The sequence below is a fragment of the Aedes albopictus genome, chromosome 1 (genome assembly GCF_035046485.1).
Source record: "Aedes albopictus strain Foshan chromosome 1, AalbF5, whole genome shotgun sequence".
Taxonomy (NCBI): domain Eukaryota; kingdom Metazoa; phylum Arthropoda; class Insecta; order Diptera; family Culicidae; genus Aedes; species Aedes albopictus.
In genome coordinates this window covers 47985659-48002150 of record NC_085136.1, presented here as the reverse complement: position 1 = coordinate 48002150, position 16492 = coordinate 47985659, and the positions used below count along the sequence as shown (strand labels likewise).

Sequence of the window (16492 nt, the reverse complement as noted above, 5' to 3'; positions counted from 1 at the left end):
ATCGATTTTGGTGCGTCGTCGGTTGCTGTAGGCCACAGTAAGCCGCTGAGAAAAAACAGCAAGCGTGAGGTTATTTCTACGGCAGAGTCTCGATGTTTGAAAATGGCGTCCACGAGAAATGAGAACTGGAGAAATGAGAAATGAGAACCGTTGTCATCCGTTCAAAGGAGAGGCTCATCAAACAGGAATTGTGAGGAGTGCCACAAACCAAATCGCAGAAGGGGAATGCTGTTGAAGTTCGACGTCCTGAAGACGAATCGTAGCAGACGACAGCGTAAAGTGAATTCGGATGGAACTGGAGCGTTCGTAGTAGGTGATACTGTCTACGCAAGAGATTACCGTGACCCGAAGAAGCCTGCTTGGGTTCGAGCAACTGTGGTGAGGAAGCTTGGAGCTGCTCTGTACGAATGCGATGCCGTGGGTTCAAAACGCATCAAGCGACGAAGCCATCAACTGTTGGAGTATCCCTACGACAATTTCGAAGACGAGGACAATCAAGGGAATGATTCAAGTGACAACAAGTTCTACGAAGAGGATTTCGTCGACGAAGTTGAAGGATTCGAGCTGCCTCGGTTTGATCATCATCGATCGGATTGGACATACGTGAGCAGATTGAATCGAGAAGTGCGCCCACCGCGCTATCTTGAGGGGGAGTAGTTGTGGTGTATTGGCACCACTGCCTGCAGCATGGCACACACCGCGATTTGACCTGACGACGGTTGCCATGTAATAAAACTTCAATCGCAGCAATCGCTGGCCAGAAATTGAAAATGTAAAAGTTAGTTTATAAGTGACTTTAGAATAAAACAGAAGTAAAATTGAAAATCTCTTTGATTATTCAAGACGTCACAACAGTTTTCCTAAGGAAATAATTATCGAACTGTCAAGTTTAAGTGAAAATTAATTTTAATTCGCCAATTGACACAGACCCTAAGGAAACAGACTTGTTTTCAAATTTTTCATCATAGCGCTCTTTGATAATTTTTGCAAAAAGGTCGCCACATGGTCGGGTTATGTGATGACTGCTGCGGTAGCACGTGGTATTTGCACTGCGATTGAATTTCCACCATCATTGAAGGCCTTGGAAAGTAGTCGCCATAATTGCCTTTTTCGTGCAACGCACAATATCTCAACACCACTAAAAAAGCCAATTAAAATTAATTGTCACTTAAACTTGACAGTTCGATAATTATTTCCTTATGAGAACTGTCAAGTTTAAGTTTCGAAATGTCAAATTTAAGTAAAAATTAATTCTAGATTGAGTTTAAATAAGGGCGAAAGTAACATGAGAGAGTTCTCTTCATCGACTCTCTCTTCTGCAAATTAAAGTGACAAGATGCAAATTCAATCGAACTTTTTTACATTTAAACGCTAGATTGCATCGAAACCTACACTGAACGGCGGCTTGTGGTGAAAATTACTATTCTGAGGGTCAATTTAAATGCACAACGCCACTAAATTTGTGCAGACTGAGTTTCGTTTTAATTCAACAGAATTATGTTTTCAATTTTACCATGGACTCGATTTTCAGTTAAAAAAAGTTTCTGTTGGCAACCGGATTCGAACCAAGAATCTTGACATCACCAGGCTCGCTCGCTACCACTCAGCTATCGAACCGGTTGATATGAGAAGGAACAAAACGCACACAAAAAGCGTTGGTAAGTCGATGATCATGTTTTGCCATGGTAAATTTAAAAACATTGTTGTGCTTGTCATTACTGCAAGGCTCCTTTCAGTGTAGCGATTTATGACCAAAAAGTTCAACCGTATTTGCATCTTGTCACTTTAATTTGAAGAAGAGAGAGTCGATGAAGAGAACTCGCTCATGTTACTTGCGCCCTTATTTAAATTCAATCAAGAATTTTAATTCGCCAATTGGAACAGACCCTCAGAATAAATAACATATTAAATTCAAAAGTTCTGCACACGTTTTTTTTCTTTCGTTTTGTTTTCTCAGACAGGTTGATCCATCTTGCCATGCGTTTTGCAAATAGATTCTTTTTGAATGTTATGCTAGAGTTGTGTTGATAAAAAAACGAAAAGATCCGAAAACTTGCTCTCATGATTGATGTGAGTAACCAAGAGCAAATTTGAGTGCCGTCCACTTTTCGCTCTGACAGCTCTCGCACCCCTCAACGCGTGTTTTTGTTTACCTCGCTCACTTCGAAACCGTTCGCAACTTTTACTGCGCGTTTCACAAATTTCGCGATTTTCCACCAGTTTTCCATGTGTTTTCCAGCTGAAAACTCCACCGCAGAATGAAAGTGAAAGTGATCAGCCGCAACCCGGACAACTACGTCCGGGAAACGAAGAAAGACATCCACAAAGTGTTCCGCAACTACGACACGGCGCTGCACCCGTTCGAGGGGGCCCGCGAGTACGTGCGGGCGCTGAATGCCACCAAGCTGGAGCGGGTGTTTGCCAAGCCGTTCGTGGGCAATCTGGACGGGCACAAGGATGGCATTTCGGCGCTGGGTAAACATCCGAAGTCACTGTCACTGCTGCTGAGCGGATCCTACGACGGGGAGGTCAAGCTGTGGGACGTTCCGAACCAGGAGTGCGTGCAGAGCGTCATGTGCCACAGCGGATACGTGCGGGGGATTGTGTTTTCCAACGATGGATCTAGGTAAGTTTAATGGGCCATTCATAAAAAAATCCATACGAGTTGCAAAGGGCCCATATAGTCGAGGCGGTAAACGCTCGGGTATCCCGCATGACCATGCTGAGGGTGACGGGTTCGATTCCCGGTCGGTCCAGGATCTTTTCGTAAAGGAAATTTCCTTTACTTCCTTGGGCTTAGAGTATCTTCGTGCCTGCCACACGATATACACATGCAAAAGTGATCATTGGCAGAGGAAGCTCCCAGTTAAAAAACTGTGGAAGTGCTCATTGAACACTAAGCTGAGAAGCAGGCTTTGTCCCAGTGAGGACGTTACGCCAAGAAGAGGAGAGAGAGAGAGAGAGGAGGACGAGTTACAAAAAGATAATTTTTCCAACACGAGGCGTACATTTACTCTGGTCGCCAGTTACCCTAGTGGTTAAGGCAATGAATCGCCGCTACGGAGACGACGGGTTCGATTCTCGTTCCGGTCGGGATAATTTTCTCAACTCCCTGGGCATAGTGTATCATTGTGCTTGCTGCGCAATATACAAATTCATGCAATGGCTGGCAAAGAAAGCCCTTCAATTAATAACAGTGGAAATGCTCAAAGAACGCTTAGTTGAAGAGAGGCAGGCCAAGTTCCAGTGAGAACGTCAGCGGAATGCAGCCTGGAGGAGGACATGCGCGACATGCGGATATTGTTCCGATGCTACCAGGCGGTGGTATGTCTCTCATACCGGTGGAAAAATTGAGAAGACGCGAAAATTACGTTTCGTGGGCATTGGCCAATGCGGATGGTAATGATCCGCTAAGGAACATGGCAAGTGGTGGACCCTCCAGAGAGTACTGACATCGCGTTGAACGCGAATATTTGCCCCAGCATAGAACCATATAATTACAGCCTGGTTCAGTAGACGATACGAGATCATGTCCACAAGCCACAAGCTCGAAGTGGCTTTCGCTCGACGTATCTGGAGTTCAATTAACGGCGGATGTAGTGAAGTTGAAGTTCCCACTTGATGTGACTTGCGCAAGAGATTCTGCCGCAAGAAATTCTGCCGGAGCGTTGCAGGCACGCAAAAGGAACAGCAACAAGTTGGAGAAGTCAACCCCACACTGTTTTAAGTGCGAGCCGGTAGGTCAGTTCGCACCGATTCCCACAGAAATCGAGGGAAGCCGCAAGCTCTAGTCGTCATAAGCAGACGACGTTACTGGCACTACATAAGCCGGTGCAGCAGAAGAAGAGCTGGATCCTGGATTCTGGAGCAAGATCGCAATCGGCTCTCCAAAAGGTCAAGAACTCGTCTGAATCAGTCTACGCGGTTTAAGAAAACAAAACGAGATTGTAAAAATAATAATTTCAAATGATCTAGTTTGTTAGTTTTATTTTGCTCCTCAAAAATGTTTCCTATGCCAGAATCCTTGACCTCATGTAAAGTAACAACTAAAAGGTTATCGTTTACAATAAAACAACAAATTACAAATTACAAATGAACTTCGCTCCGTTATGCTTAATGGCGCATGAGCCTTCAAATGAATCAAGTAAATAATGAATCTACATGATCAATGCTGTAGAGATCCTGTTACAAAAATAAAAGAAATTAATTACTACCAAGGATTAACATATCACGATACACATAGAACCTTACAAATGCACAAATTAGGAACATCACAAATTGACGCAGCACAACACATAACATAAATGTGCCCTGTTATCCAGATGGATAACATTTTCCGATCACAGTATGACGAGGTTTCATGTATTAGTTTGGGCCCATCAATCATCCTGGAATTGTATTTTAGTTGGCAGTTTGCCTTTTAGTTCACAGTCTTTGATGCTGTGTGGTTTCGGCTAGGAAAATTAATCCTAATCGGGCATCCCGTTTCGAGTTTCGACACTTGAGCTCAATAACTTGAAGTCCGTGGCAGGGAAAGGTTTTTGTCTCTAGTATTTGACCTCTGCCCGAAATGGCCTGAAAGTTGGCAATCAATATTGGATTGCATTTCATGGGCCTCTATTTTTCCAGAACCCTATAAATGTGTATTAAAACTCGGGGAATATTTACAAGTTAAAATAAAACATATAACACAAAGAACGCACGAATATAGAATACATAACACATTTAACAATTATTTCGTCTTATATTTAATTGTAACAAATATTTATACCCGTAACAATCCCAGTGGTGGCAGTTGGAAGCGTGAAGCTTGTTGCCAGTGTAGAAGCTATGTACACCGATCTCGATATCGTTTTGTGTGTTCCAGATCTCACACTGAACTGAACGAGAGACGAACCAGCCAAGGGCTGAAAGTCTCTCAAATAAAGACAAATCAATCAATCACACTGAACTTCTTTTGTGTGAGCGAGATTTGCAAGAAAGGGTATCGAATCACGTTTATCTCGAAAGTTGAGCACGAGTCAACAAGCGACGTCATTGCCACGGCGAAAGAGATGGATGGTTTGTACCGACTGCAACTCGTTGAGCTTTCGAGCTGTGGCATCGACAGTTGGCCCATCCCATCATCGACAGTGTCAAGAGGTTAACCACGATGGCATGGCCAGTGGTATTGAAATCCATGGATCGACTATGCCGAGCTGTGTGCCATGCGCCGAAGGGAAGCATCGAAAGCTGCCGTTCAAATCGATTGGAGTTCGAGCGAAGGATGCTACCAAGATGACGTTTGCATACTTCCTGAAATCCAAGGCGGATGCGTTCAGTGCATTTCAAGAATTCAAGGTCTACGTCGAAAACCAATCTGGAAAGAAAATCAAATGCTTGAGAACTGATAATGGAGTATCTAGGCTAGCCGTATTTCGATTTTCTGAAGAAAAGTGGAATACGGCACGAGCGGATTGTTACATAGACGAGTGCACCGCTCGCGGAAAGTTCACTCGGGCCGCGAATTTTGACACGGACACCACAGCGGGGTCGACTCTCAACAACTTCTACCCAGCTGAAAATTTATTTAATTTGTTGCATCTAGTTTTCGTGATAAAGTTGTAAAAATATGGGCTAGGGCATTAACTACATGCATAAGCATCAGTTTAAAAGAAAATTCATATAAGAAATCGAAGAAAACAATTATTAGCGCATTTTGGTGATGCATCTCTGAGTAGAAGTTGTTGAGAGTCGACCCCGCTGTGCTGTCAAAAAATTTCAGGCTCGATGAACTCAATGTTCATCGGTGCACTCGTCTATACAATCAGCAGCAGAATGGGTCATCAGAGCGGATGAATCGGACGATTGAGGAGAAGGCACGATGTTTGCTGGCGGACTGGAGGTTCGATAAACGTTTTTGGACAGAGGCTGCATCGCTCGCTGCATCCACGGTAGTCTACTTTCCATTCGATCTCCGACCAAGGGCAGCGCGGAAACATCGTTGGAAATGTTTTTTCTCGCGCCACTGAATCTGTTCCATCTTTGCGTTTTTGGAAGATAGGAAGAAGTGTGACGCAAAATCCTCCTTGCGTGCTCCCGTCACATTCCAAAGAAGAAGATGTTGGTCTACAACAAATTTCTGTGCACAGTAACTGACAACGCTTAGTGACATCAGGCAAGTATTCCGTCGCGTCTGTCACGAACAGCAAACTTAGGCATGTTGTCCACATAATTGAGATCAGCCTGTAGGAAGTATTGGACCGACTTTATGGTGATCGATGGATTAACGCGATGGAGAATAAGGGTCCGTGCTTTGAGCGAACAGGACATAAGGCGTCTGGTCAATCTACCTCCAGGATGGATGGCGTTGAAGAGCAAGTGGGTCTCAAGACGAACGCAGATGTCTCCTTCGAACGGTATGAGGCGCGACTAGATCAAAGGCTATTCGCAAGTCAATGGCGTGGTTGACTACCAGGACACGTACTCTCCCGTCATTCGTTATGTAACAGTGCGTTACCTCCTTGCATTGGCGGCGAAGCTGGAGCTCGAATTGCACCAAATGTCTCGGGTGATGAGGATATTTTTATGGATCAGCTAGAAGGGTTTCGTGACGACAGGGCAAGCTGCAGAAAGGTTTGTACGACCAGCAGGCCAGCAAAGTATGAAACCGGAAGCTGGACAGAATCTGGTTGATAGGGACGGCTAACCAGATCGGACGGCGCCTTGGCAATCGACCAGGTTCACTATATCGACCAGCTGTTGAGGAAGTTCAACATGATCGACTGTAATAATGCTCCTACTCCCCTGGGCGTGAACCAGCGGCTCGCGAAGGTAATGTGTCCTGCAAACGGAGAAGAAAAAGGGAAAATGAAAGATGTTCCATTCCGAGAGCTAGTCTATGGACTACAATTTATTGGGGGAAACGATCCCGATACAAGACGATTGGTTAGCAGATATTATTTTCCTGCAGAGTGGTGGAGCTGTCAGCGGAACTCGAAGCGACAATCTACCGTTGCAGTAATGACAACCGATGCGGAGCCATGTATGTCAAATGCAACGCAAGAGGCCATGTGGTGGAAAGGTTTCCTGTTCGATTTCCATGCTGCCGTAATTCTACAAAGTGACGTAAGCGACATTCCAAATTTCGACGTCTTTTGGTATCTAGCATTAGCATTAAGCAAGTCGCACAAATTCGTAGATGGTACAGCCCTGGATCGCTGTTATGAGGGTTGCATCTTTCCTGTCCGTTATCAAAGCACAAAGATTTGGGACTAATCTCTGACTCTTAGACAAGATTGACGCAATCCTCCAACGGTCGAAATTTCGACGTCTTTTGGTATCTGGCGAAATAATAGCTCGCTATATTAGAATGCAAGATCTAGTCGTAATCTGGCATCCATGGAAGGAACTTTGATAACGACCAGTCATTTGATGCGCAATAACCAAAAATGTGCCGTAATTGTCAATGTCGCTTACGTCACTTTGCAGAATTATGGCAAGATGGGATGAACGATGCTTTGGTGATCTATTGTGACAACAAGAGCGCTATCAACTTGGAGGAGCGTGAAGTTGGCTACTCAGCACGTAGCAAGCGCATCAGGCACCACTTTTTTGGGAACAGGTCGAATCATCAAGTTGGAATACGTGGCGTGAGACCTTCAAGCGGCGGACATCCTCACAAAATCATTAGCGAATCCGAAACATATTGAGGATAGGACTCGGGATAGGATATTTTTAAGACGAAAATTGGGGTTTACAAATTTAGGTTTAAGGGAAAATGTAAGCCATGCATTTATTGTGTAGAAATTAGTCATTCTTAGTTTGCTCCTCTATATTTTACATGTGTATATCGTATGGCAGGCACGATACTCTGTGCCAAATGGAAGTCAAGGAAATTTTCTTTAGGAAAAGTTCCTGGACTAACCGGGATTCGAATCAGTTACCATACGCATGGTCATACTGAATACCCACGCCACAGAGAAACAGACGCCACACTCCGCTCGCTTAACATCGATCACTTTTTTAACGGTTGATTCAAATTTTCGGTAGTAGGTTGATTGACCACTCGCTGCGCTGGCATCGTTTTTGCTCCTGTTTGAGGTTTCCTCACTTCTGCCACCTATTGATGGCCCGACCAAGCACAGTACGTTTAGCATTGGGCGGTTCTGTTTCAATGACGATGTTTTTCAATGAAATTTGTTCTAAGAGTTACGCCTGTTTCTCTGTGCACATGCCTTATTACAGCTGTGGTTATGGGGGCGCTTCCGCATGCGACGCGGAAAACCATTAATTTTGCCCAGCTGTCAAAAGGTGATATCAAATTATCTCTTTGAAATTGATTTTATTGTTTAAAAAACAATTAAGAAATCATAGTGGCTCAGAAAAAGATGCTCTTTCGTATAAAATTAAAAATCAATAAGTTAAAAAAAGAAATAAAAACCCAATTAAAAGAAGTTTTTTTTCGCAGGTTCTTCACAATCGGCGACGACAAGGCCATCAAAATGTGGGACTCTGGCATAGTGGACAGTGAGGACGATACGCATGAACCGCTGAACACGATCCTGGGCAAGACGGTGATTACGTCGATTTCGCACAACTACGAGGAACCGTTCTTCGCGACCTGTGGCGAGACGTGCAACATCTGGGACGAGACCCGCAATTCCCCGATCAAAACTCTCCAGTGGGGTGTGGACACTTTGTACGACGTCAAGTACAATCCGGTGGAGACTTCCATACTGGCGGCTTGCTGCAGCGATCGCGGAATCATTTTCTACGATCAGCGGGAGGTGAAACCTCTGCGGAAGATTGTCATGACCTTGCGGCCCAATCAGCTGGCGTGGAACCCCATGCAGGCGTACTTCTTCACGGTGGCCAGCGAGGACTACAATCTGTACACGTTCGATACCCGACGGTTGAAGAATCCGCTCAAGATTCACGATGGCCATACGTCGGCCGTGACTTGCGTCGATTACGCCCCGACGGGACGAGAGTTCGTGTCCGGAAGCTACGACAAGACCATCCGGATCTTCGAGTCACACAAGGCCAAAAGCCGGGAAGTTTACCACACCAAGCGGATGCAGCACTTGACGTGCATCGGGTGGTCGCTGGACAACAAGTACATCTACTCCGGATCGGACGAGATGAACGTTCGGCTGTGGAAAGCCCGGGCGTCGGAGAAGCTGGGTGCCCTACAGCCACGTGAGAAGCAAGCCTTCAAGTACAACGAAGCGCTGAAGGAGAAGTTTGCCGCCCATCCGCAGATACGGCGCATCGCCCAGCACCGGCACGTGCCGAAGGTGGTGTACAACGAGCGGCGCAAGCAGCAGGAGCAGAAGCAGAAGATCAAGCGAAAGGAGGAGAATGTACGGAAGAACTCCAAGAAGAACGTCCCGTACGTGCCGGAGACCAAGAAGAAGGTGCTGCGGGAGGAGCAGTAGAGGTTATCGGGATTTTTCTTATGCTTTATAAATAAATAAATTAAAATAAAATTCGTGATAAGAGTTTGTTATTTGCGAACATTATTTTGAAATAATGACCAATAGGCCTAATAGGATAGGACCTTCTGAAAACTTGCGCTAGAAATATTATAACAGAAAAATTGTTTCAGTGTTTAGCTCAAGCGATGACCGTGAGAGCGCCGGCACTCATTTACGTTTGTGTTGGTGCCATCTCGCTTGTCAATCGCACTGCTCACAGTGCGTGCGAGTGAGCAAAGCAACAAAACTCGTGCGAAACCGCGCCGCCAGCAGCACTCAGCAGCAGACTCACCGCATTTTTCGCCTCGCGCACAGTCGAACGTCGATCGCGAGTTGCAGCTGGCTGCTTCTGAAAAAATTCTTTCCGAAAAATCGTCAACAGTTTCGTGTGTGTAATCTAGAAGTGGCAAGAGTCTCCGCACCGGGTCATCATGTCGGAAGCAGCTGGAGAAAAACTATCGAAAAAGTAAGTGGTTCTTGTGATTTTTCTTGCCGCTGAAGAAAGGTTGGGTTTTCCACGTCGAACGGGATGTGTTGGTATTTTTAGGGTTGTGCCCCGGGGGAGAGTGGGGTTCGTGCGGGACGGAGGTGAAACAAGCCGAATGCCAAAGTTGCTGCAAAATCGGCGAGAGGAAAAAAGGCTAAAGTGCACGTGTTTTTGCGTAGAAAAAGTGTGGTTTTTGTAGGATTTAGGAAGAATTTGTAAATTAGAATCGATTAGATTTTGATTCTTGTAGGAAATGCTATCTTTTGGGCGAATTTTCCGTTCGTATTGTTTAGTAAACAAAGCCTTTCCGGTGACACCTGGAGTGACATCAGTTTTCTGCTCCAGCGAGATAGTGCGACTCAAATCGACCCGGCAAAAAGCGTGCGTCATCCGGGGTGACAGTTTCCCGGACGGAATTTCATCAGAATTTTTCTCTTATCATTTTTTTATCGATTTCAGTGAGCTCAAGCGCCGTCTGAAGGCGGAACAGAAGGCCAAGGAGAAGGAGGAAAAGGACAAACAGGCGGCGGCGGCCACTCCGGCCAACGGCGCCAAGCCCAAACAGGAAGCGGCGGCAGCCGCCAAAGTGAACGAGGAGGAAATTTCGCCGAATGAGTATTTCAAGCTGCGAAGTGCCGCCGTGGCGGAGTTGAAAAAGTCGGAAGCGACTCACCCGTATCCGCACAAGTTCCACGTGAGCAGCTCGCTGGAGGCGTTCATCGAACGGTACGGACAGCTAAAGGATGGTGACATGCTGGAGCAGGAGTCGCTCTCGGTGGCCGGTAGGATTCACGCCATCCGTGAGTCCGGCGGAAAGTTGATTTTCTACGACTTGCGCGGCGAGGGTGTCAAGCTACAAGTGATGGCCAACGCCAAGCTGTACGAGAGCGAAGCGGTGAGTATGGGCTCGCTTATGAGATCTTTATTCTGTTGTATCGTTTTCCAAGTTCTTTCTGATATTCAAATCTCCAGAATTGAAGTTCGTTCGGTAGATATCTTGGAGTTGAATTTCATTCAAATGCAATCCATAGCAACATGCACTCGTCGTGGAAGTCAGCTAAAGTCATACCCATTCGAAAGCCAAGGAAGGATGCTTCCTTCCCTAAAAGCTATCGTCCCATCAGCCTTCTCTCAGTATCATCAAAACACTTTGAAAAGCGATCTACAAACTGCTGCTTACTGCAACCGATCAAAGTAACATGTTACTCGAGGAACAGTTTGTCTTTCGACGCGGCGATCCACCGTGCCCCGACTGACTAAAATAACCAACCTGAGCATGCGGGAACAAGTCCTTGACCTTGCTGGATATCGAAAAAGATTTCGACAACATTTGGCACGATGGCCTGGTGTATAAGCTGCAGCGATACAATCTTCAAAGTTAGGAGTTCCCTGGTCTCTTGTAGAAGGATAACCATAAGTTAACGTCATATGGAGCTATGGTCGTTTCCGAAGTCATCGGATAAATTGTAATTTGTTGGATACTCCTTGCATCATAAGACGTTCGATTGATGGATCCAAGCAACGATAAGTCAGCTGTAATCAAGGCCCTGTCTGCACGATCAACCGTTGATTAACCTTTCAAACTCTTAGACCGAAAAAGAGATGCCTGTTACGAAAAAGCCTCTAGGCATAGGCAGCAGGATCAAAGTCCCTCCCGGGCCTGACCCCCCTGATAGCGAGCCGCGTAGTTGTCGGCTAAGAATAGGACTACTAACCCCAATTCAAGGTGTCAAGCGACTCGTACCGAGGAATGAGTGATCGAGTGATCAAAATCTAGTTAAAGTAGTGATGAGGTTGACCCCTTCGCTAGAAATTGGTTGGCTATGTCTCCGTTAAGAAGTGCGGAGGCAGAAGCAGGAAGCTATGCACGAAATGCCAGCGTCTGAGCTACGATTCATTCCCCTGCTAGCCTGCCGGCGGAGATAGTGGACGGAGCATGGTTGATGAGGGCCCGGCCATCAACCAAAATTGAGACGGGCTATCTGCAATGGAGGTGGCTGTGCTGCAGCTTGGCAAAATCATCGACTATGCATCCTTGAAGTCCAGCATTAGCAAGGACCTTAAAACGACCCTGTTGCGACTTCGGAAGTCGATAGACGATGTCAAGCAAGATCACGAGAGACTCGTGAAAAGCAGCAGCAGCAGCAGAAGCGGCAAAAGCAAAGGTTACGAAGTCTCGGTGTAAAGAATTAGCATTAGTTAAAATTCACGACTAAAAAGAAAAAAAAAGGTCACGAAGTCTATCCAGACGGAGGCCTTCACTTTCGCGAGAAGCTCAAAAGGTGTGGCGGATGCGACGATGCGACTGCTTTTGATAAGCACTCGCAGAAGCGGATGAGGCATCCGTCAGATGAGAAGCTGTCTGGCGGTGCCCGCAAGGCTAGGCGGATACTAATCCCGAAGGTCGGCAGTAATGCCGGCAAGTCGGACCCCAGCCAGGCGTCTCGGAAAGCTGGGAAGGGTGAGCCTGAAAAGGCTGGTCCCGTCCCGGGTGGAAGGAAAGAGGGGGTTGCGACCGTTGTTTGGCCCTCAGCAACTCCAGAGTAGGTCGAACCAAGAGGAGGAGCCCCAAACAAAGCGTTTTGCGAAACAAATTCATTCTTACACCGAAGTCACACACAGACTCGCGCTGCAACAACAAAAGCTTGCCTTTAACCGTGAAACATTCGAAGGGCTCAAGATCCAGATGTTCGCAATAAAAAATGAATTAGCAACAGCATTCAACAAAACAAGCAGCTTGGCCGGTCGTGTAGCTAGTTTGAAAAACCACATTGCTCAACAACTGGACTGAGCTCCCAGAGCCGGAGGCTATTGTTATATTGTGTTTTGTTAACTGATTTGTAACAAGTGAGGTTAAATTACGTTCATTTTGACAGACGGTCCCAGGACGGTGTAATGAGAGTAGTCCTTAAGGCGAAAAAGCACAATAAACGAAAAAAAGCGAAGATGGCAGAAACAAACCAAGAAATAATAGTCAGTACTACCACCTCAAAACAACGGAAGCAGCTTTAACAATATATACCACAATTGCTCACACAAGTCAGCCAAAAATCATAGCTTACTACCGCCAGGGATGGCAAAAATACTTTTTCCAGTACATTTCTCATCCCTGACTACCGCTGAACAGAGTGCTTCTAGCGACAGCGAAAGATCGGTTTCTAGACCGTCATCAAACTTCTGAGAACCTGCTAGAAGAAGAAGTCGTTCATATTGTTATAAGTGGACGATACGCTGATAGTAATCGAAGCAAAGTAAAAAAAAAAGTTCGGAAGCATCTTGCTGGCAAGATGGTGAACTGCCGCATCTACGTAGCTTAGAGATGTGAAGCACTATTTGATCCGCTGGACAGTTTTTTTTTGAGCCAAAGGTCCTACATTGTGAAAGTTGCGTGTCGGTGTGACTGGGATCATCCGGACATCGCAAAGCGTACAAAGCTTTGGTAGTTACCAAGGCGTACCAAAATTCCAACACCGGCTTGGAAAGGTGGATTAGTGAGTTGGGCAGCTCGTAAGCAACCGTATGTCGCATTTTCGTCGATCGAAACTGAATACGTGACACTATCCGAGCCTTATAATCATGAGGTTATGTGGTTGCTGAGGCTACTGAAGGACGTAGGCAACAAAGTTCCCGCTTCGGTGATCGTCCATAGAAAGAACCAGAGCTGTATAGCGATGCTGAAATCCAACGACGGTAGCAAGCGAACAAAGCATATTGACACACGTTACCATTTTGATTCGGCGGTAGATTGGTCCAACGGGACTTATTAGCTTGATTTAACTTTTGAAGCTGCTATTCACACTACAGACGGCCTCTTAATGTAACGTCTTGTTGAAGGCACCCTTATCAAAGGGAAGTTGACTTTGTCTCAGAAGTACAACCTTATTGTCAACATACAGATTATCCTTCCAGTGATCAAATAAGGTGTCAGTATGGAAAAGCTGAGAAAAAACGCACTGACTTTGCACTGTCCAGCAGACTAATGACCCAGAAGATTCATTTCCAATTTGGTTTTCAATAAACCAACATATCTAGCTATGAACCACATGATTTCAAAGCAATGTCAGATTTTTGGCAAGTTATACTTGGTGGAATACCTGCAATGAACCCCCTGCAACCCGGGGCAAACCCTCCGAAGCCTTGGCGACGAACATCAACAAGATTTCACCTCTGAGAAGTGGTACAGTCGGTACGTGGTTCAAACCTCACTTTCAACAAGCATTTCCACCAAGATTTCCACTGTCTATTACTGGTCAAAGAAGAAACAGAACACATTATTAGCCACGGAGGTAAAGTGAACACTACTTGTGAGGATTTCGATTTCAATGCAAGACAATTTACCAACTGATTGGTGCTTGTCTCGGACGTAGCGACATCCGAGTCAGGTTACAACAAAAGCTCCTGTTACTCTCCAGAATCTGATTGACGACTATCAACAGATCTTCAGTCCATTATCGAACACCAATCAAGTTCGTAGTTGTCAGTGTACGCAGTTCAGGAAAAGAAGAGAAATTTATGCCAACAGCAATCTTTGAAGTAGGAAAGTAAAGTTCATGTGGAAGTTCTATGCATATAAGCAATGTGTCCTTAATGTTAGTTCTAGATTTTTCCGGTATTACTATAAAGAGTTTGCCATTATTTCCAATAAACGATAAATCATAAATTTATGCTTGTAGGTATTCTACTGATAGATACTTAGATTCTGAGAAACTAGTCGAAAAAAAAGGAATGTTCAAAAATTTATGTGGGCTTGTGATTTTTTTCTAAGCGATTGATGTTTATTTTTTACAGGCCTTCGTGGAGGACACAGCCCGTTTGCGCCGCGGTGACATCGTTGGTGTTCAGGGATATCCCGGGAAGACCAAGAAGGGCGAACTCTCAGTTATCCCCCGGAAGCTGAAACTGCTGTCGCCCTGCTTGCACATGCTACCGCACTTGCACTACGGTCTGAAGGACAAGGAAACGCGCTTCCGCCAGCGGTATCTGGATCTGATTCTGAACAACAACGTGCGCGATATCTTCATGGTGCGGGCCAAGATCATCAGCTTCGTCCGGCAGTTCCTGGACGGGATGGGCTTCCTCGAGGTTGAGACACCCATGATGAACATGATTGCCGGAGGAGCCACGGCCAAGCCCTTCATCACGCATCACAATGACCTCAACATGAATCTGTTTTTGAGAATTGCCCCGGAACTGTACCTGAAGATGTTGACCGTCGGAGGGTTGGATCGCGTGTACGAGATCGGCCGTCAGTTCCGAAACGAGGGAATCGATTTGACCCACAATCCGGAATTCACGACCTGTGAATTCTACATGGCCTATGCTGATTACAACGATATAATCGACATGACCGAGAAGATGGTCTCCGGAATGGTCCGCAGCATTCATGGTTCCTACAAGATCAAATACCACCCGGAAGGACCGGACGGCAAGGAATACGAGATCGATTTCACTCCTCCGTTCAAGCGAATTTCCATGCTCAGTTCGCTGGAGGAGATTCTTAAGGTCAAGTTCCCGTCGCCGACGTCCTTCAACACTCCGGAAACGAACAAATTCCTGAGCGATCTGTGCATCAAACACGAAGTCGAGTGCCCTGCACCGCGGACGACCGCCCGACTCTTGGACAAATTGGTTGGCGAATTCCTAGAGGAGAACTGCATCAACCCGACGTTTATCTGCGATCACCCTCAGATCATGTCCCCGCTGGCTAAGTATCACCGTTCGGCCGCCGGATTGACCGAACGCTTCGAGCTGTTCATCATGAAGAAGGAAATCTGCAACGCCTACACGGAGTTGAACGATCCGGCCGTCCAGCGGGAACGGTTCGAACAGCAAGCGGCCGACAAAGCTGCCGGTGACGACGAGGCCCAGCTCGTGGACGAGAACTTCTGTACGGCGCTGGAGTACGGTTTACCTCCGACCGGAGGCTGGGGAATGGGCCTCGATCGGTTGACCATGTTCCTGACCGATAACAACAACATCAAGGAGGTGCTGCTCTTCCCGGCCATGAAACCGGACGATCCTAACCGAAATCAGCAGGCGGCGGGTGAAGAGGCAGCAGCTGCAACCGAGACCAAGTAAGTTTTGCGTGTCTTATATGTTGTAGTTCGAGGGAGGGGAGCAAGTTAAAAGTTGGAACGAGCTTGCGTTCTCACTTCGCGATGGAAAACGCGAAATAAATGTGTACGCGATGAGGCATTTCGAAACGTACTCCACGGAAAGTAGGCTGGTGCCATTGATCCGAACTTCCTTGCGCTGGATAAGCACAGTATCATACATAAATCATGTAACGTAACCACTCTCAACACGTGCGGGTTCATTCACAGTTCTTACGTTCTTAATTCTTTGCCGGGTCTGTTGCCGTTGAATCAATCCGTTAGCTTTACTATTGCTTTTATTGATGTTTGATGGTTTTCAGCAGGTCAAACGTCTTGAAATCCCGCTTCAACAGTGCATCAGAACTTCAGAGGCACAAATCTCAAGACGTAAGCTTCAAACAACAGTGCATTTCATTATTCTATATTCTATATTGTAATAAGCTTAAAATAAG

At 46.0% G+C, this 16492-nt stretch overlaps 2 protein-coding genes across 3 annotated transcripts; both read left to right on the top strand.

Moving 5' to 3' along the window:
* The first annotated feature begins 2131 nt into the window (after positions 1-2131).
* Positions 2132-9485, top strand: LOC109397900 (DDB1- and CUL4-associated factor 13). Its single transcript, XM_019670237.3, has 2 exons — positions 2132-2626; positions 8450-9485. Exons 1-2 carry the CDS (start codon positions 2259-2261, stop codon positions 9417-9419), a joined length of 1338 nt encoding a protein of 445 aa, XP_019525782.2. The 5' UTR covers positions 2132-2258; the 3' UTR covers positions 9420-9485.
* Positions 9486-9732: 247 nt separating this feature from the next.
* LOC109397852 (lysine--tRNA ligase) lies at positions 9733-16152 on the top strand. Of its 2 annotated transcripts, none has more exons than XM_019670182.3 (3): positions 9733-9924; positions 10405-10840; positions 14734-16152. In XM_019670182.3, the coding sequence occupies exons 1-3, from the start codon at positions 9890-9892 to the stop codon at positions 16021-16023; spliced, it is 1761 nt and encodes a 586-aa protein (XP_019525727.1). In that variant the 5' UTR covers positions 9733-9889; the 3' UTR covers positions 16024-16152. The 2 variants fall into 2 exon arrangements, with proteins under 2 accessions (XP_019525727.1, XP_019525726.2); XM_019670181.3 differs by lacking the exon at positions 9733-9924 and adding an exon at positions 10070-10326.
* The last annotated feature ends 340 nt before the right edge of the window (positions 16153-16492 follow it).

Coding starts and splice junctions, on each gene's coding strand:
- LOC109397852 (XM_019670181.3), top strand. CDS start 10,199: ATGCTATCTTTTGGGCGAATTTTCCGTTCGTATTGTTTAGTAAACAAA. Junction 10,327..10,404: donor AAATCGACCCGGCAAAAAGC/GTGCGTCATCCG, acceptor TATCGATTTCAG/TGAGCTCAAGCGCCGTCTGA. Junction 10,841..14,733: donor AGCTGTACGAGAGCGAAGCG/GTGAGTATGGGC, acceptor TATTTTTTACAG/GCCTTCGTGGAGGACACAGC.
- LOC109397900 (XM_019670237.3), top strand. CDS start 2,259: ATGAAAGTGAAAGTGATCAGCCGCAACCCGGACAACTACGTCCGGGAA. Junction 2,627..8,449: donor TTTTCCAACGATGGATCTAG/GTAAGTTTAATG, acceptor TTTTTTTCGCAG/GTTCTTCACAATCGGCGACG.